We start from the raw sequence: 20,577 nt of genomic DNA on the forward strand, positions 1-20,577 counted from the left end.
AGACTCCCAGCAAAAAAATTAAAGCTTCTATCCACTTCATTGAACGGGCGATGCACCATAACAGCAACAAAAGTAGAGAAGACATTGGTTACAAGGACAGTCTTTGCATTCTAAAACTGATAGGAAAGGTTATGTGACTACATCTGAATTTAATGTTATGGTGAAAGGATGAATTTCAAGGGCAGCACAGTGGTTAGCACTGCTGCCTCACAGCGCCAGGACCTGGGTTCAATTCTGGCCTCAGCTGACTGTCTGTGTGGAGTTTGCACTTCCTGTGTCTGCGTGGGTTTCCTCTGGGTGCTCCGGTTTTTTCCCACACTCCAAAGATGTGTGGGTTAGGTTTATTGACCATGCTAAATTGACCCTTAGTGTTAGAGGGGCTAACTAGGGTAAATGCATGGGATTTTAGAGATAGGGTCTGGGTGGGATTGTTGTCAGTGTAGACTCGATGGGCCAAATGGCCTCCTTCACTGTAGGATTCTATGATTCTATTCTATGATTCAACTCTAATTGAGGAATTTATAGCCTGAATTGAGTTTCCTCCTATGGCTCCTAGGTCAATGAGAAGCTTTTGCCTGCCAGACAGGCCCCATGTTAGGTTTCAAACTTGAAGGCAGTTTTTCCTGAAATCCAATACAGACTAATTGGAATTTAAGAGTTTATTTTTATATTCACATGAAGAATATTTTATGTTTCCTTCTCCTTTGCAGGCCAGTGTAGCAATCTGAACGCCACATCAATTAACTATGGCCAGTGATGACAAAGTTGCTATTCTTTCTGATGATGAAGAGGATCAGAAGAGAAAATATATTCTTGCCGAACCTTTCAACACTTTGTCAACAGAAGCAGGGAATGAACTGCCTCCGAATCCTCCCAATTCAGAACCAGAAGCAACAGGAACAGAGGAACAGGACTGGTTAGAGAGACGCTGTATAAAAATAAGTAATGATCTTCTTATTTCCAAAGTGTTTTACTTCTTCTTTTACTCTGGGTATGGATCACTCTGCCCGTTGCTACCTGTGTATTACAAACAGCTTGGCATGTTGGCCAGCCAAGGTGGACTTCTGGTGGGGATAAGATATTTTATAGAATTCTGCAGTGCACCGTTCTGGGGAGTCATAGCAGATAGATTTAGAAAAGGGAAGATCGTCCTTCTCTTTTCCGTTTTGTGTTGGATTGTCTTCAACCTGGGAATAGGTTTTGTGAAACCTGCTACCATGAGGTGTGTGTCAAAGAACCCAACTCCTACCACACTGGCTTCAAATATCTCTACTCTTTCAGCATTATCCACTACTGTACCGACGAATCACTCTGTCCCAAACAAATCCAATAAGAGCCGGATACAGAGGGACGTTTTCAAAAACCAGTCTTTTGGATATGTGGGAGATCTCGGCTTTACTTTTCCCTTAGTCACTGCAGAACGAATCCATACTTTACAGGAGAGAGCTGTTCCAACTGCTGACAATTCAACAGCAACCATAAATCCAAACAGGACATTACATTCCACCACTGCTAGCAGCACATTGGCCTCAACCGTGCCGACGGACAAATACATCATTTCTGACTTGGCAGAGGTTGAAAATATTTTCCTGCTGATTTTGTTGCTTGTTATAGTTGGAGAGTTCTTCAGTGCACCGGCAGTCACAATCGTAGACACTGTTACCCTGCAATACCTCGGCAAGCACAGAGACCGCTATGGATTGCAACGAATGTGGGGCTCCTTAGGATGGGGCATTACCATGCTGGCTGTTGGCATCTCCATTGACCACACCCACATTGAAGTTTCTATTGAGGGTCAGGGCTGTCAGAAGCCTGATTACAAGAATTATAGGTTAACCTTTATTGCTTTCGGAGTTTTGATGTCAATCGCGCTAATCGTGTCGACCCAGTTCAGATTTGACTACAGTCATTTAAAAACTGAAGAAACTAAAAGAGAAGAGTTTATTGAAATTCAACAAGTGACTCAGAATCTTTCAACGGAAGATTCTGGAGTCAAAAACAGCACTGAAGTGTCCAAGAGCACGGGAACGAGAACATTTGAATTTAGACAGCTACTTCGAATAATTTGCAGTGTGCAATATGGTTCTGTGCTATTTGTGGCCTGGTTCATGGGCTTTGGCTATGGCTTCGTGTTTACATTCCTCTACTGGCATTTGGAAGACTTGAACGGGACAACCACACTCTTTGGAATCTGCTCGGTCCTAAGTCATATATCGGAACTGACCGCTTACTTCTTTAGTCATAAGTTGATTGAAGTGGTGGGTCACATCAGGTAAGCTGTTGTACTGACTTCCCCTTGTCTGATACACATACACACTCAAACAAGATTCATAAGCGAGGCTACAAGTTTCCATCTATTTGAAGGCAATAGTTTTGCACTGAGAGAAAGTTATGTCAGGAAAAGTAAATTCCAGATTATTGATAAATGTATTTAGCTGAAGGCTCTACTGAAACGTGAAAGAAGCTTGGTTTCTCAAAAAAAACTACTGAAACTCATAAGCAGAATATTAATGGAGATAGAGTTTGTTTATCTATGGCTGAAAACACAGGATCTTTTTTAACAATCAGTTCACCCTCTTGTCTGAAGAAAATGTCAAACAGAATTCACAGCACAGAGGAGGCCATTTGGCTCAACATTTGTTGTTCAACTGGAGTTGGCTGCTCCAAGTGCATTTCTCAGTTCACTCCCTAGATCCTTGAATATTACTCTTTAAAATATTATAGGGGGTAATGTTAAAAATGGGTGGGTTTGTTTTGGATAGGAGGATTAAAAAACTAAGAATTGAAACCACCCACTTCCAGGTTGGATGAAGTTAGGATGAGGGCTGGGTGAACATTTCCGTCAAGAGATGGTTGTTCATTTAAGTAACTGTATAAGGACGTGTGCTTTCATTTTAAGAGTGATTCTCATTTTGACCACTGTCAGCTGGGTTTTCCTGGCCTTGGAAATTCCAACAGGTAAAAAGAGGCAAGAAGAGGCACGGTAGCACAGTGGTTAGCACTGCTGCTTCACAGCTCCAGGGACCTGGGTTCGATTCCCGGCTTGGGTCACTGTCAATGTGGAGTTTGCACATTCTCCTCGTGTCTGCGTGGGTTTCCTCCGGGTGCTCCGGTTTCCTCCCACAGTCCAAAGATGTGCGGATTAGGTCGATTGGTCATGCTAAATTGCCCCTTAGTGTCCTGATGCGTAGGTTAGAGGGTTAAGCGGGTAAATATGTAGGGATATGGGGGTAGGGCCTGGATGGGATTGTGGTTGGTGCAGACTCGATGGGCCCAATGGCCTCTTTCTGCACTGTAGGGTTTCTAAGAAATCCATTAGATAAAGGCCTTTATTGTGCTGTTTAGGGTCCAGGTGGAGCAGGAGTCTTGCCCCAGGTCAAACGTGTTACCTCATAAAGCCCCCAGCTCCCCACTGTTGTTTGTCTACTCTTCCCTCACCGCCACGTTTGAACCCCTGAATACACCTGACTCCCTCAACCACCATCTGGCCCCCAACCTGTGACCGGAAGCCCCCGACTCCTGCGAGTAAAATAAAAATTCCCTGTCTGTGCGCTGAATGTGGGGACTGGGGTGCAAGTCGGAGTTTTGATGTCAATCGCGCTAATCGTGTCGACCCAGTTCAGATTTGACTAAAGTCATTTAAAAACTGAAGAAACTAAAAGAGAAGCATATAAGCTTTTCGAAGTCTCCATGGGAAGGCTGGGGCATGGGGCTTGAAGACCGAGGTCCACCAGAACACACAGTTTCTGCCGGTTTTGCGCTCGGAACTACACACTATCGCTCTCGCCATGGGTGTATTCCAGCAGCTGCTAGGTGAGAAGGGGGCAAGGCACCTTCACCTCCCTGCAGGATCCAGGACAGTAGTACCTCGGGCATCCAAAAGGGGGAGGAGCACCAGCCCAACGCCCCAGGGGTATCCAGCCAGGAGTTTCTTGGAGTCCTGACACTCCAAGTCCCATCTGCCTGTGACTCTGTCAACTCCAGCTGTCCAGGCCAAGGACGATGCAACTGCCTTGGAGCAGGAGACCCTTCACAGACTGGGGCCTTTCAGGGGCCTGCCAGAGTCAGACAACATAGGCTTATCAGTCAGCAGGCTGCCTCCACCACTGCTGCAAATGTTAGGGCTGCACCTAGAGTAATGAAACTTAATAAGTTTTGAATGCACAATGGTGGCATGGGTTTCATTCACTGTACATAATCTGCACTATTGTAAATATATTTTGCTTTTATCCCTCTCCAAGTTTCAGATATTCAAGGTCCCGCATTCATTCAAGGGTACAAAATGCACACTGTCTCCTGCCCGCTTATGTAGCTCCCGTGAAGTCTCACTCAATCGCCAGACAGTGACTCACCTTTAGTTCCTCATCAGTGACATGAATAAAGGCACTTTCTGAATGAAAATTATGCCTGGAAAATAGATATGTAACCATTTGAGGCACGTGTTATATAACCTCATGAAAATTGTTCATCAGGATTAGTCATTACGTTAATGCTGTCACACCGAAGTCTGCAGTTTGTGGATTTTATAAGTATTTATCACAGCCCACGTGTTTTCAACCTAGTGTGGTTTGCAATGGCCTTTATTTTATGACTAAGAGGCTTTTTCATTAATTCAAAGGGTGTGGGCTTCGCTGGCTCGGCCAGCATTCATTGCCCATCCCTAGTTGTCCTTGAGAAGGGGTTGGTGAGCTGCCTTCATAAACCACTGCAGTCCCTGGGTGTAGGTACACTCACAATGCTATTAGGGACTTCCAGGATTTTGACCCAGTGAAGGAATGATGATATATTTCCAAGTCAGGATGGTGAATGCCTTGGAAGGGAATTTCCTGGTGATGGTGTTCTCATATATCTGCTCCCTTGGCCTCCTAGGTGATAGTGGTCATGGGTTTGGAAGGTGTTGTCGAACGATCCTTGGTGAGTTTCTGCAGTGGTACACAGTGCTGTCACTGTGCACCTGTGATAGAAGGAATGAATTGTTGTAGATGGGGGTACACCCACATGCGAATCAAGTGGACTGCTTTGTCCAGGATGTTGTCAATCTTCTTGTTGGAGCTGCAGTCATCGAGGCAAGTGGAAAGTATTCCATCACAGTACTAACTTGTGCTTTGTAGATCGTGGACAGGCTTTGGGGAGTCAGGAGGTGAGTTACCCACTGTAGGATTTCTAGCCTCTGACCTGCTCTTGTAGCCACAGTATTTATGTGGCTAGTCCAGTTCTTTTTGATCAATGATAACCCCCAGGATGTTGATAGTGGGGGATTAAGTGATGTGATGGTCAAATTAATATTCAATGTTGAGAACTATTGCCTTTCATGCCACCCTGTAGCATTATTTTGTCTTCGCTTTTAACATTACTCCTCTATTAATTCCCTCTCTCCCGCATGACATTGAGCGATGAAGTTGGTTCCATCCAGTGACATCTGAAATGTCTGCTAGAGAGAAATGAGTGTGCAATGTCAGAGGTGTATGCTCATCCCAATGAAGCTGTCCAAATACCTGGAAGGATCTTGCTTTGCTCCTGAATGGCTGCCGTATATTGATTGATACAGGAATCCCTCTGCAAAGTCACAGAATGACAATGGATATGAAATTCATTACATTTCTGTGCACTCATTGACTTAGAGTTCATATCAATAATTGACCTTTATGAGATGGCCAATGTCATGCACTTTAAGTTTTATGGCTTCCATCACCCCCCTTATGCATTTATGTGTCACCAATTGTGAGATTCCACAGAGGTCCCCAGTGGAGCCCTGGCAGGATCCACTGGGAAAAAGGTTGAGTGCAGCTATAACCCTAAGAGAAACTGGCATTGGATGCCCTTTATGTCCATGCAGTATGAGTTCCTCATGAGGAATGTGGCAAATATGAGCTACTACATCCCCAGACTTGCAAAGGCGTCTACACCGCTGCCTTTCGCTCATCTCCATACATGAGCTGCATCTTCTATAGATTTTTGTTTGTGCCAAACATCTTCATCAATTTAGTCCCTTCTCAGCAGCATCCAAATCCTCCTGGGACTGCACTGGCTTGTGTCCCTCAGGGTGACAGTCTTCCCTGAGCTGTGCCAAACAGCGACAGGCCCTTCTCATTCACATTAAAGCCATCAAGAAGGCAGCATTGCCTGCAGCCCGCATTCTCAACTCTTTCTTGTTTCTGTGAACTGATACAATTGAGCAATCAATGACAGTTCCCATTGCTTTGTCTTCCTCCCGATACAAAGCAGGAATACATTCTCCAGCCCTTGACATTCCCTCAGTCTGCACATTGCAAACTCAGGCCACACCTTGCAGGATGATATCCTGGATGATGACAAGTGCTGATCTTTCCCCTCAGACATGAATGTGCATTCACAATGAGGGTCCTCATTTGGGTCAAAAAACCCAAGTCCTCGGAGCTACAGTCAGCCCAGTTGTCCTCCAGTGACCTTTACACCAACTACGGGTACTCAGTCCTTGCAATTATGTCCTGACTGCAAGTATAGTGCCTCGAATACCATGACCAATGTACTGGGAAGATGGAGGCCTGTAGAACCCATGCAGCTTCTGCAACAGGTGTGGCCATCGACTTTAGGAGCCTGCATCCATTCTGACATGCTTCTGGGAGGATCAGATGCCAATTGAAACTGTGCACCGCAGCACTGAAAGTTAATGGATTGTTGTCTGAATACGCACCATTAGAAAAGGAGCTCAATCATTGGCAATGAGACTCTAGAGTCCAGCACTCAGCTGAACTGTACTCTCCATGGTTTGAGTAGGATAGTTATAGTGTGTCCCTTCAATCAGCCAAGAATTGTTGGGCTGATATTTTTCTAGCCTGATTTTCAAACTATGTCATTACAATGACAATTACAGCGGCACGGTAGCACAGTGGTTAGCACTGCTGCCTCACAGCGCCAGGGACCTGGGTTCGATTCCCGGCTTGGGTCACTGTCTGTGTGGAGTTTGTACATTCTCCTCATGTCTACGTGGGTTTCCTCCGGGTGCTCCGGTTTCCTCCCACAGTCCAAAGATGTGCGGGTTAGGTTGATTGGCCATGCTAAAATTGCCCGTTAGTGTCCTGGGATGCGTAGATTAGAGGAATTAGCGGGTAAAATATGTAGGGATATGGGGGCCTGGGTGGGATTGTGGTTGGTGCAGACTCGATGGGCCGAATGGCCTCTTTCTGTACTGTAGGGTTTCTATGATTCTAATGTCAAAAATGGTGCTGCTAACATTTGTGTGGGAGAGCAGCTTCCAACGGCTCCCCCCATCACCCGCTAAGTCCCTCCAACCCTCCTCCACCATGTCTATCTCCGAATTCTCCTTTCTCCTATTACTGTCCAGCCTCCCCTGTTATCCATGAGCCTATCATTATCCATGTGGCTATTCCTGTCCTCCCCCGAACTCTTTACTGTTGATCTCTCCTTGCCATTTGTCGACCTGATCCCTCCCTCCCTTGAGGCCACATGGCTCTGGGATCCCCCTATGAAACCATCCAATATCCCCCCCCCCCCCCCCCCCCCGGGTTTTCAGCTCCTGACCTACAGGATGCAGATGCCTTCTCTGACTGTGACTGTGCCATCTGTTTCCATGTCAGTACCATGTCTCTAACCTCCAAATTCCTTTGGTGACAGATCATACCCTGCATACCTTACTGTGCATGACCAGTCCTGCCCTGAGAGGCTTCCTCTTGCCCAAGGCATGCATGCCAGGCAGAACCCTCTAACATGGCCCATGCAGCCCCAGGACAGTCTGTTGAATAAGCCTCTGACACTGTGGCCTCAGCCCCAGGTCAGCATCTGATACAAGCACCCACATCTCTCAGCAATGCTCTTAAAGTCCATCATTAAAGAGGAAATAGCAGAGCACCTGGATAAGAATGGTTCAATCAAGCAGACGCAGCATGGATTCATGAAGGGAAAGTCGTGTTTGACGAACTTACCGGATTTTTATGAAAATGTGACTAGTGCGGTTGACAGAGGGGAACCGGTGGATGTGGTGTTTTTAGATTTCCAGAAGGCATTTGATAAGGTGCCTCACAAAAGGTTGCTGCAGAAGATTGGGGTACACGGAGTTGGGGGTAAGGTGTTGGCGTGGATTGGGGATTGGCTATCTAACAGGAGGCAGAGAGTTGGAATAAATGGGTGCTTTTCTGGTTGGCAGTTGGTGACCAGTGGCGTGCCGCAGGGATCGGTGCTGGGGCCTCAATTGTTTACCATTTACATAGATGATCTGGAGGAGGGGACTGAGTGTAGGGTATCAAAAGTTTGCTGATGACACGAAGATGAGTGGGAAAGCGAATTGCGTGGAGGACGCGGAAAGTCTGCAGAGAGATTTGGATAGGCTGAGCGAGTGGGCGATTAGGCAGATGGAATATAATGTTGGCAAATGTGAGGTTATCCACTTTGGAAGAAATAATAGTAAATTGGAATATTATTTAAATGGAGAAAAATTACATCAAGCTACTGTGCAGAGGGACCTGGGGGTCCTTGTGCACGAATCGCAAAAATTCAGTCTGCAGGTGCAGCAGGTGATCAAGAAGGCGAATGGAATGTTGGCCTTTATCGCGAGGGGGATAGATTATAAAAGCAGGGAGGCTTGCTGCAACTGTACAAGGCACTGGTGAGGCCGCAACTGGAGTACTGTGTGCAGTTTTGGTCCCCTTATTTGCGAAAGGATATATTGGCCTTGGAGGAAGTGCAGAGAAGGTTCACCAGGTTGATACCGGAGATGAGGGGTGTAGCTTATGAGGAGAGATTGAACAGATTGAGTCTGTACTCGTTGGAGTTTAGAAGGCTGAGGGGTGATCTTATAGAGACATATAAGATAATGAAGGGGCTGGATAGGGTAGAGGTAGAGAGATTCTTTCCACTTAGAAGGGAAACCAGAACTAGAGGGCACAGCCTCAAAATAAGTGGGGGCCGGTTCAGAACAGAGTTGAGGGGGAACTTCTTCTCTCAGAGGGTAGTGAATCTCTGGAATTCTCTGCCCATTGAAGTGGTGGGGGCTTCCTCGTTGAATATGTTTAAATCACGGGTAGATAGATTTCTGATCGATAAGGGAATTTAGGGATATGGGGAGCAGGCGGGTAAGTGGAACTGATTCGCTTCAGATCAGCCATGATCTTGTTGAATGGCGGGGCAGGCTCGAGGGGCTAGATGGCCTACTCCTGCTCCTATTTCTTATGTTCTTATGTTCTTAAAGGGAGGTGAAATCAGAATCTACATACCTTGAAGTCCATAAGACCATAAGATATAAGATTACAAGTAGGCCATTCAGCCCATCAAATCAGCTCCACCATTCAATGAGATCATGACTGATCTGTGATAATCCTCAACTCCGTTTTCCCGCCTTATCCCCATAACCCTTGATTCCCTTACTGATTAAAAATCTGTCTATCTCACCCTTGAACATATTGAATGACCCATCCTCTACTGCCCTCTGTGGTAAAGAATTCCACAGATTCACTACCCTGAGAAAATTCCTCCTTATCTCTGTCTTAAATGGACAACACCTTACTCTTGAGATTGAGCTTCTGGTCCTAGACTCTCCCACAAGTGGAAACAACCTCTCAGCATCTACCTTGTCAAACCCCCTGAGAATCCTATATGTCTCAGTAAGATCGCCCCTCATTCTAAATTCCAATGAGTACAGAAGCAACCTACTAACCCTCTCCTCATAAGAAAATCCTTCCATACCCAGGATCAATCTGGACTGCCTCTAATGCCAGTACATCTTTCCTTAGATAAGAGGACCAAAACTGTTCACAGTACTCTAGGTGTAGTCTGACAGGTGCGTTGTATAGGTTTAACAAACCTTGCCTATTTTTATACTCCATTCCCTTTTAAATAACATTCCAAGTTCCTTCCTGTTGAAATTGCCTGTTAGTTTTTTGTGATTTAGACATGAGGGCCCCCAAAATCCTCTGTGCTGCAGCTTTCTGTAGTCTTTCTCCATTTAAATAACATTTAGCTCCTTATTCTGCCTACCAAAGTACATAACTCACATTTTCCAACATTATATTCCATCTGCCAAGTTTTGCCCATTCTCTTAATCTGTTTATACCTCCTTGTCCTTGATGGTGAAGCTTGCTACTTATACACAGTCGAGAAACGTACCACTAAGTATCTACTGGCGTGGCACTTTATTAGGAGGGAGAATGTAACTCCGGTGAATTAATGAACATGCATGAGATGCGGAAGAATGCAAACGTGGTTCTTGACATAAATCAGTGGAAAACCTGACCCGCTTTTAACCACCTCCTCCCATCTTCAAAGTTGGGAGAACAAAACTCCAAAGTAAATTTTTGGTGGCAGGGAACTGGCTTTTCGCATCGCAATAGGATTCCCACCACTGGCGGGAGTGGAAAATTGGGGGAGATTAGCTGCTGTGTGCAAGCGTTGGAGACCTGTGGCTATGGAAGGGTGCTGGAGAGTTTGTTGCAGTGTTGTGATCACAGAGATGCCTCAGGCATCTGGATCCAAGAGATAGATGTAAAGTTACTTACTTCCTGTATCCACCAAAGCCTCACCTTTAGGAAGCTGCTAGCTCTTTGAAAAACCCAGTCAACAGCAGTTACAGTCAAAAACTTAAGTGACAGCATCATTATTAATTAATTGGCAGCAGCATCACCAAATCTAAAATTCTATTTTGCCTCCATGGAGAGGATTGGTTCCCCCATCCAGCTACCACCCTCAGTTACAGTTGGAAACATGGATGTGTTGGAGGTGGATTCGCGTTGGGAAACAGATTCCTCAGACTTTAACCCTCGTGCGTAACTCAAAGCCACCCATTTTTCTCAGTTAAAACTCCCCCATTGTGTCTGGCTAAATACCATTACAATGGGTATAAATAGCACCTGATGTTCAGTCCCATCACAGTCAGTGGAATTAAAGTGCTGCAGATAATGGGCAGCTGATCCAATACTGTCTATTTTGTGCCATTGTCCCATTCTACCCCATTGTTCATACTCATCAAAGCAAGGAAAGTTAGTGCTTCCTATTTCAGCCACTGTCAGCATCAAGCATTTCCAACTGTGGTATAGCACAGCTAGATACAGAATAAAGCTTCCTCCACAATGCAACAAAATCAGAAATTCATCTCTACTGAACCAACATGGTGACTTCTCCCCACACCAGTTAGCATGTATTCGCTGTGATTGACATTGCCAATTAGTGCCAAGTTTAGGGACAGTATTGCGCTTTGGGCCCAACTTAGGAGTTGAGCCACTTGGAACTGGCCAAGGACTGGCTGGCCAACCAGTTGAGTCTGGGCTTGAAATGAATCGAAAGGCCAGTATTTACACCACTTCTACACCCAACCTGTCTGTGTAGAGCACCTGCCCCAGTGCAATTTTTCCTTGCATTGATTATCTGTTATGCCTTTAATATCCGAACAAGCCAGGAAAGAGGTCAGCCCACCTATCTTCATACTCAATTTAGTGAATGAAATCTATCTGCTAGTGGCTGCTGCTTAGATTTACCGCCACCAGCTCTTGAAGGAAGGCATCAAGGAAATATATGTCCCAAAGACACACTTACTCCCTCTGTTGGCATTAGCATTGTTAATGTAGGGATAGACATAGGCTTGTATTTGTCGAGGTACCAGAAATGTGAGTTGTAGACTCAGCAAGAATGAAACATTTGGCAGATTTAGCAAGGGCTAAAGAAACATGATCACAGACAACACCCCATAACCCACAGCAATTTGCATTGCTGTAGACAACGTCTTAGAGCCATTGAGCTAGACTTCCTGTGTCTCTTCCCCCCCGTTTCATCTTCTAACCTCACATTACAATCTTTTTATATATTACTAACTGCTTTATTGCATACGGTTAGCACCAGCTTAAACCAATCAAATCAAGAAATTGTGGTCTTTCTAAACTATGGTCATCTGTAGTTCCCTAATCCCAGAAAGAGCTGATGGTATTTAGGTTAAGCAATGCATGGAATGTACTGGCTGTGGCTACACTACAGATAATATAATTCCTAAGCATGCAGGAATTTTTAGAATATTCAGATCTAATTGCATTCCTCGATTTCTATCGATCCCTTAACTTCTTGCTATTTCAAGAGACCTGATGAATAAGATGTCAGTTGCACTTTTAAAAATGTTCACTCCATTTCTGCTGATGGAAACTTTGCATTGCTTTTGATTGAATCATTGTAGCTTCGACATGAGTTCAAACAAAATGTTTCGCACTTTCTTTACAACTCTTTAAACTGTTGCCCAGAATGGAAAAGGTTCAAGTCGGGTTGTTTAGTAAAGCTATGCTTGACTTTTGCAGCGTTTCTATTTCCTCAAACAGACTCAGTGATGGTTAACCTGACATAGTAAGTTTGTTATGTTTTTGCCCTAAGTTTGCTTTGCTGTAACATGAAATGGAAGTGAATGCACAGCCAAGTAACAATGGAACAGCGTAATTTTCAGGATATGCCATATATATGCTGTATAGTTGCCTTAATTAAAAGCTTTTCATTAAAACATGAAAACTAGCTGTAAAATATTTTTTAGAAAATCAGCGGTTAAACATAACTTTATATAAAATATATTTACATTGGTCCAAATTACATCAGTCCTAGGTGTGATCCAAGATTATGATTTGTTGACCTCTGGTATAAAATATCCAAGTTATTCTACATCAGAAGACAAACTGAGTGCAATGATACTCGGAAAAATTCTAGTATTTTTCAAAATTGCCTCCATTTTGAATACTTTCACTTACGTCTTGTAACTGGTTGAACTGTTGTGTCTGTCTGACAGTTGTCATCAGTGAAGTGTTTTATCCTTTCTGTAATTTGTTATTTTCCATTTTCATTATTCACTAATCATATTGTGTAAAACATTGTTCCAATTTCAAATTTCCCCAATTACATTCAAAAGCTCGAACCAACCTCCAGGATTCAAGCACTGTGACAGATTCTAAGTCCAAGAAAAATTAGTTTAAAAAAACTTTCAAAAATATCATACAACTGTCCATGAACATGGCTCCAGCAACTTTCAAGCCTCCTTGTAAAAAGCATTTGACACATATCTTGAGGCCTCTATATTGTGGATTCTTATGTAAATCCTCCTGCATACTTCATAACTTCAATATAGCCCCATGTTCACTGGCCCAGTGGAAAGGTAAAACATCATTGTTTTGTAGCCACTCTGTAGTGAAGGTTCAATGACTCTTCAGGATAGTTCTTTCAAGGTATGTTTGGCTAAAGAGATTTTAAAACATGAATTAAAAGAATCACCTGCCCTTCCTGCTCTTGCAGCATTCTCTGTGGTCCATGTGTCTAACCTTGGCCACTTATTTCTGTTCCACATTCTGCCCCTTGGCAACAACCGAAACCACAGCTTTGGTCTTCACATCCTGATGATGTTCAGCTCAACCACACCCCCAACTTTTCAACTTCTCCACTTTCTAATGTTGTCAGATTGCTTGTCCGACATCTGGTACTAGATTAGTAGAAGTTTCCTCAACTAAATATTCAGAAGACCAAATTTATCGCCTGTGGTTCTAACCACAATCTCCATCTCTCTCCTTGACAAACTGAGGCTGAATCAAACTGTTGGCAACAATAGTGTCATATTTGACCCTAAGATGAACTTCTGACCATATTCTAACCATCAGAAAGACTGTCTATTTCCACCTCTGTAACATTACCTGATCCCATTCCTGTCTCAGCTCAGCTGCTCAAACCTTGAGACTTCACTATCTCAACATACTGCTTGAACTTGAGGTAATTCAAACCCACTGCTGCCTGTGGCCTATCTTGCACCAGATCTCATTCACCCATCACTCCGTAACTGTTGACCTTGACTACATTCCAGTTAATGCCTTTATTTTAAAATTCTCTTCCTTAATATCGATTCTCTCATCACGGGACTCTTCCCCCACCCCTATGTCTGTAATCTCTTATAGCCCTGCAACTCTCCAAGGTGTCTATGTTCCATCAATTCTTGTTTTTTGAGCATCCGCAATTGTTGTGGTTATTCCACTGCTGGTGGCCATATCTTTGGCTGCCAAGGTTCTACACCCAGGTATTCGCTTCCTCAACCTCTTTAGACCAAAGATGTGTCGGTTAGGTTGATTGGCCATGATAAATTGCCTCTTGGTGTCAGTGGGATTGGGACTGTAAATATGTGGGGTTACAGGGATGGGATCTGAGTGGGATTGTTGTCAGTGCAGGCTCAATGCGCCAAATGGCTCCCCCTGCACTGTTGATTCTATGATTTACCTCTCCTTCCTTCTTTAACCTGGTGTTTAAACCTACGTCTTTAACCAGGTTAATGGTCATCTATCCTATTATATCCTTTTGTGACTCTGTCAGATTTTGTTTGATACCACTCCTATGAAGTGCCTACCTTGAAGGCACTAATAGTGTTGCAGTTGAAGAAAAGTAGTGAGCAAATCAGAATAAAAAGGGGACAAACAGGAAGTGATAATTAAAGATAAAGATAATTAAAACAGAAGAGTAATAAAGGGAAACTGAAGAACTTAGTGGGCTGATATTTGGAAAACAATATACCCTTCGACTTACTATGAGCAATGCCTCAGAGATTGATTAGTCTTGTAGATTTCACAAGATTTGGGATTATTTTCAGGGAAGCCACCCCTTTGTACTTAACTGTGCTTCTCTTTGTCTCTCAGGGTACTGTACATTGGCCTGGCCTGTAATACAGCTCGGTATCTGTATATCTCTTATTTGGAAAATGCATGGTACGTCCTCCCCATGGAGGTGTTGCAAGGTGAGGATAAAGTCAAGAACATTTTGAAACCTTAACAGTATGGCAAAGTGTAATAATTATAATGTTCTTCCTTAAAATATCAGCATAAAATTGATCAAGTAGGATGGCTCCTCCAGTTGGTCATAGGTATTTAGAAGATGAGTGGAAATCAATAAATTGGGTCTCATTTGCTGGGAAAAAAGCACTTTCCTTATTCACCTCTTGATGACTGTGTATCTTTTTGTTTTATTTACACGGTGCACCATTGTGATCTGGGATTCACTGCCTGAAAGGGTGGTGGTAGAAGATTCAGCATAATGTATCAAACAGGAATTAGATAAGTACTTGAAGGGGCAAAAATTACTTGGGTATGAGGAAAGAGCAGAGGACTGGGACAAATTGGATAGTTCTTCTGAAGAGCTAGCATGGACAAAACTGACTGAATGACCTCCTTGTGTGCTGTATCATTCTATGATTCTCTATGTAAAAGTTGAGAAAAGATCTTGGGACAGGTTGAATCATCATAAAAAGAGATATAATGTGTGAGATTTTACGGCCTCGCTCGTCTTGAAACTGTAAAATCCCGCTCGAGGTCAACGGACCTTTTCACGTTCCGCCCCTCACCCGCTCTGATTCCTGTGTCGGCGGGGAGGGGGTGGTAAAATTCTGGCCAATGAATTTAATTGAAAAATTAAATCCGATTTCCTTTGCCTTGGCTTTCTTGAAAATTATTCATTTTCGTTTAACCATGACGTTAGTGCATAATTGATCAACTAAGTAATACATTTCATTATGTATTATGTATATTCCAAATAGAATATAAATCCAATGTTGAAACGATTTTGACTTGTCTGTAGGTGTTACTCATGCCGCTGTATGGGCTGCATGCATCTCCTATCTCAGTGCAGCCGTGCCTCCTGCATTAAGGACTTCGACACAGGGAATTCTACAAGGACTCCATCTGGGTTTGGGTCGGGGCTGCGGTGCCATGGCGGGAGGAGTAATGGTAAATGCCTTTGGTAAGTAATGACATGATGGCTTTTTTTCATATTTTCTGTTTTGGCATTTTGATAATTGGGAGAGAACCAGCTCATAATTTATCTAGCAGCAGCAGCTTTTTATCCTCATTATCTCGCTGTCAAGCTGTGTTGAACACTAATGAATTTGACGTGCTTCAGCTAATTTAGAGGTCCACGTGTCATTTACTATAATAAAAATTTAGAGCTAAACTCACAAGTAGAGAGTTGAATAACTGTAAGGTTCAGAGCACTTAACGATTTTCAAGTTATCTTGAAAAAGCCATTCCTCATTCACATTCTGTTTGGCCGCAGTATATTAACATTGAGAATTGCTGAATTGTCTTTTCTGATCTTTAAAAATGTTCTTCCGTTGCCCACATGCAGTTCGTTTGGCTTTTGGAGATTCTGGCTGTTAATATTGTAGAATGAAATTGTTGCTTTTTCAGGACTAGCTGGGTAGATCATTAACATTTCAATCTTAAAAGGAATGCACCTTTTCACTTTACAGTAACGATCTGCTCTGCTCAACTGATCTGGAAGCGGCTAAAGGGCAACACAAGACTATTAAACCAGGAATAGTCTATGCCACCAGACAAGGATCTATTTTAATAAAAGGAAGCAAATAAATAACCAGGATCAGTGGGTAAATGCACTGACTGGTGAAACATTGAGCCAGATACCCAAGGGAAATCCCAGGCTCCATACCCAGTTCATGCTCAGTTGTTTGGTCTCAGTCTAGGGTGTTATGATCAATCTCAGTGACCACTGGGTTGGGAGTTATCATTTCATCGAATCATTTGGCTCATCATGCCAGTGGCCTCTCTTCGGTAGATTTTTAAAGAGTGGGCCATTCTTTGGGAACGGGGTTGCATTATTTGAATGAATGACTACTCCATAAGCGACTTCTCTCTAAAATTGAAGCTCATGGGATTGAACACAAATTTATTGACCTAGTCAGGAAGCCGACTGGACAGCTGAAGGGAGAGAGTAAGGATAATGGCAGGTACTTCCGTTGGTAAGATGTGACTCATGGCATCCAGAAAGGATCTGCGTTGGGGCATTAATTTCTTCGTTGGTTCTCTGCCCGAAGGCATGTCTGACCCACATAGTTGCATCCTCTGCCATAGTTAAGGCAAGGAGACTGGGTCCTGAACCAACCCTACCCAGAACAAGGATCGAACCCCAGGCTGTTGGCACCAATCTGCTCCATACCAGCATCCAGTCAACTGGTCCCCAAGGAGTCCCACTTTACAATCATTTTGTAGTCTGGGACTATGAATAGTGATAGTAGAGGCTCCAACTTTCTTTTCATCTGATGTCTGACCAGCAATCTCTTCTGCTCTCAACCACCTTCTTGGTGGATGTTCGAAGGAATTACAGGCCCCTCCTCCCCAATTCCACTCCTATAGCTCTACAATTTTTTTCTTATTAATTCCCATTAGAGTTATATTAACTCTGTGTCCACCACTCCTTTGGCAATATATTCCAGACCGTTATACAACAACTCTGGAAAAATATACCTATGTACATGAGCATCAAATGAGAATGATATTGTCTTCAGCTGTGATACGGGCGGCACGGTAGCATAGTGGTTAGCACTGCTGCTTCACAGCTCCAGGGACCTGGGTTCGATTCCCGGCTTGGGTCACTGTCTGTGTGGAGTTTGCACATTCTCCTCGTGTCTGCGTGGGTTTCCTCCGGGTGCTCCGGTTTCCTCCCACAGTCCAAAGATGTGCAGGTTAGGTTGATTGGCCATGCTAAAAATTGCCCTTCGTGTCCTGAGATGCGTAGGTTAGAGGGATTAGTGGGTAAATATGTGGGGGTAGGGCCTGGGTGGGATTGTGGTCGGTGCAGACTCGATGGGCCGAATGGCCTCTTTCTGTACTGTAGGGTTTCTATGATTCTATGATATATTTGCTATCCAGTTTCACAAATGAGGAATGCCCACTTAGGGAATGGTACCCCTTGTGGCAACATTAAACAGTACCAGACGGCCACTGGATAAATACTTAACAGAAGTCACCACATTGGGTTTTTTTGGCTCGTTTCTTTTATCAACTATTACAAACAAAAACATAACTACTTTTACTTGCATCCTGACATTGGTAACCGTTTAATTTCTGTTTCTCCATCCATTTCCTTGGCCATACACGTTACAGTGGCAAGGATCTGCCCCATTTTACAGTTCTTTAGTGATGAAATAATTTAAACTTTGATGGATCATTGGATAAGCTGAAGGTTCCTAAGCAATGTATTGAAACAGGCCTGTGCAGCTTAATCTATTGAAACAAACTGAATTTGTCTGCTCCTTCTGAATCAAGCTGTTTGTTATGTGCTGTGCAAGTGAAGAGCTATTTTGTTAGTCTCGTATCTACAAATTGGCACAAAGCCAGTGTCAGGGAGGTTAGCTTTGTACCAGGCAGTAAAAGGTTAGGTTTTGTATATGCCAACCTATAAGGCTTAGAGAAATGAACCAGCAGCATCAGGAAATTTGACACCTCCCCAATAAAGCTGACAATTCAAAAAAGAAATGTTTATCTGAAATGAAACCCTAAATAAAGTTCTATGACTTAGGGTGAAGTGAGTGAACAAACAAATTGCTTTTTGTTATATTGGATTTTGAGTTCTTTATTAGTATTTTACAAAAAATTCAGGATAGTCTGTTTTTCTATGTAAACTAAAACTCAGCAACCTCTGGGCATTCCGCAATTCGGTGGGCAGAATTTTATGGAGCTTGAGCAAACACTCGCCCAACCCGAACTTGCGTGATATTACACGAGAAGACATTGGCCGTGGGTCCGACGTCATGGCGTCCTCGGATATTTTGGGCGGGGGACGTGCACAAGAGACGCAAGTGTGTCCGCCAACAATTGAAAGGGTCATTTAGCATATGATTGACCCTAATTTTACATGGCCCATGTGCTTTTAGGCTTGGCGCAGGTGCCAAGCTGTTTTTTCATCTTTCCCAATTGAGGGTGGGAATTTCCACAAAATATTTGAGGTGTTATGTGTTTTGCTGCCAGTTGCTTGATTCTCCATGATGGAGATGGTTTGCAGCATATTTTTCGTTCGAATGTCATTGAAACAATACTGCAGCTCCCTGAGGCAGCTGTCAACCTTCAGGGTGCTGCTTAGAAACACCTGCCTGCATTGTCACTTCTCTCGCTGCCTCCCCTCTTCCCACCCTCCCCTGCAGGGTGCAGTCTCTGAGTGTGAATTTCACACTGGTTGCCCATTTATTGGCCAGCCAGCATGAAATCACACTTCAGGGCTGATTGCAGCCAGGACAGCGTTTCATGCCTGGTGAAAAATTCAGGATAGTCTGTTTTTCTATGTAAACCAAAACTCAGCAACCTCTGGGCATTTCATGACTTCAGCTGCAACTGTATTTGATTTGATTTATTGACTCTGTCTACACTTCCCACTGCCTCAGAAAAGCAGCCAGCGTACTGACAATTTATTATTGTCACTGTATACTAATACATGTGACAATAATAAATCAAATCAAATATCCAACATTTTTGCTCAGGCGAAGGGCCATCCAGACTCAAAATGTTGGCTCTATTCTCTCTCCGCAGATGCTGTCAGACCTGCTGAGATTTTCCAACATTTTCTGTTTTTGTTTCAGATTTTCTTTTGTCCAATATTTCAACAATTGCCCTATGATTGAGGGGAAGCACTAAATACCTAAAAAAAAACTATTTTTACACTTGTAGAATTTAAAAGAATATTTGAAAGGAGAGGAATAGTGTGGACACTCTCCCCACAACATTTGTATTTTTATTCAATTTTAGTACTTCTTCTAGAATGTTGAAATCTTCTGTGGTTTCAGTATTTGAAGATGCATAAAGATAAATGTTTATTATAATATGTATGTGAGTGTGTACGTTATTGGTCACAACTGACTTAAGATTTTAACACTATCAGATGGTGATACTCAGTCAGATTGTAAAAGCATGGTGGCAGGGCGATGCCTCTACTGCCAACCCGACCAAAGATTTGTGTTGAGGGCTATGTCAGATGTTTTATTGGGAATAGTGACTGCCCAAACCATTTCAGATGCTACCAATGCACCTGGTTAAGCCAACATTTATTGCCCATTCCTAATTGCCCTTGAGAAGGTGGTGGTGAGCTGCCATCTTGAACTGGCAATCCCTGAGGTATAGGTACACCCACAGTGCTCTTCATGATGGAATGCCATAATTTTGACCCAGCGACAGTGAAGAAACAGTGATATATTTCCAAGTAAATATGGTGAGTGACTTAAAGGAAATCGTCTAGGTGGTGGCATTCCCACATGCCTGCTGCCCGTGTCCTTCTAAATGGTAGTGGTCCTGGGTTTGGAAGGTGATGTCTAAGGAGCCTGCAGTGCATCTTGTAAATGGTACACTATTCGCCACTGTGGGTTGGTGGTGGAATGAATGAATGTTTGTGGAAGGCGAGTCAGTCAAGAAGGGTGCTTTGTCCTGGATGGTGTCGAGCTTCTTGAATGTTGTTGGAGCTGCACTCATCCAGGCAGGTGAAGAATATTCCATTACACTCCTGACTTGTGCCCTGTAGATAATGGATAGACATTGGGGAGTCAGGAAATTAGTTACCTCAGGACTCCCAGCTTCAATGACATTGAACATCAAGGGGAATGGTTAGATTTTCTCTTGTTGGAGATAGTCATTGCCTGGCACTTAAGTGATATGAATCATACACACCACACAACAGTCCAAGCCTAAATATTGTCCAGGTCTTGCTGCCTTTAGACATGGACTGCTGAGAGCTATGGAAACAGGGACTGCCAGCACTGGGACTCCCTGACTTTCCTTCTGTTGCTGCCCTTGTAAAAGGTTGAACCAGGCTCCACCATTT

General features: G+C 43.5%; 1 protein-coding gene across 5 annotated transcripts in view; it reads left to right on the forward strand.

The window, feature by feature from the left end:
• mfsd6b (major facilitator superfamily domain containing 6b) overlaps window positions 1-20,577 on the forward strand; it is a 71,617-nt gene that overhangs the window by 36,591 nt on the left and 14,449 nt on the right. For all 5 annotated transcript variants that reach the window (XM_078228598.1, XM_078228600.1, XM_078228603.1 and 2 more), the window contains exons 2-4: window positions 711-2,272; window positions 14,622-14,719; window positions 15,556-15,717. In XM_078228598.1, coding sequence (XP_078084724.1) covers window positions 747-2,272; window positions 14,622-14,719; window positions 15,556-15,717 — 1,786 coding nt within the window. In that variant the 5' untranslated portion in view covers window positions 711-746. The remainder of the gene's footprint in view (window positions 1-710; window positions 2,273-14,621; window positions 14,720-15,555; window positions 15,718-20,577) is intronic.

The sequence above is a fragment of the Mustelus asterias genome, chromosome 14, assembly GCF_964213995.1.
Source record: "Mustelus asterias chromosome 14, sMusAst1.hap1.1, whole genome shotgun sequence".
NCBI lineage: Eukaryota > Metazoa > Chordata > Chondrichthyes > Carcharhiniformes > Triakidae > Mustelus > Mustelus asterias.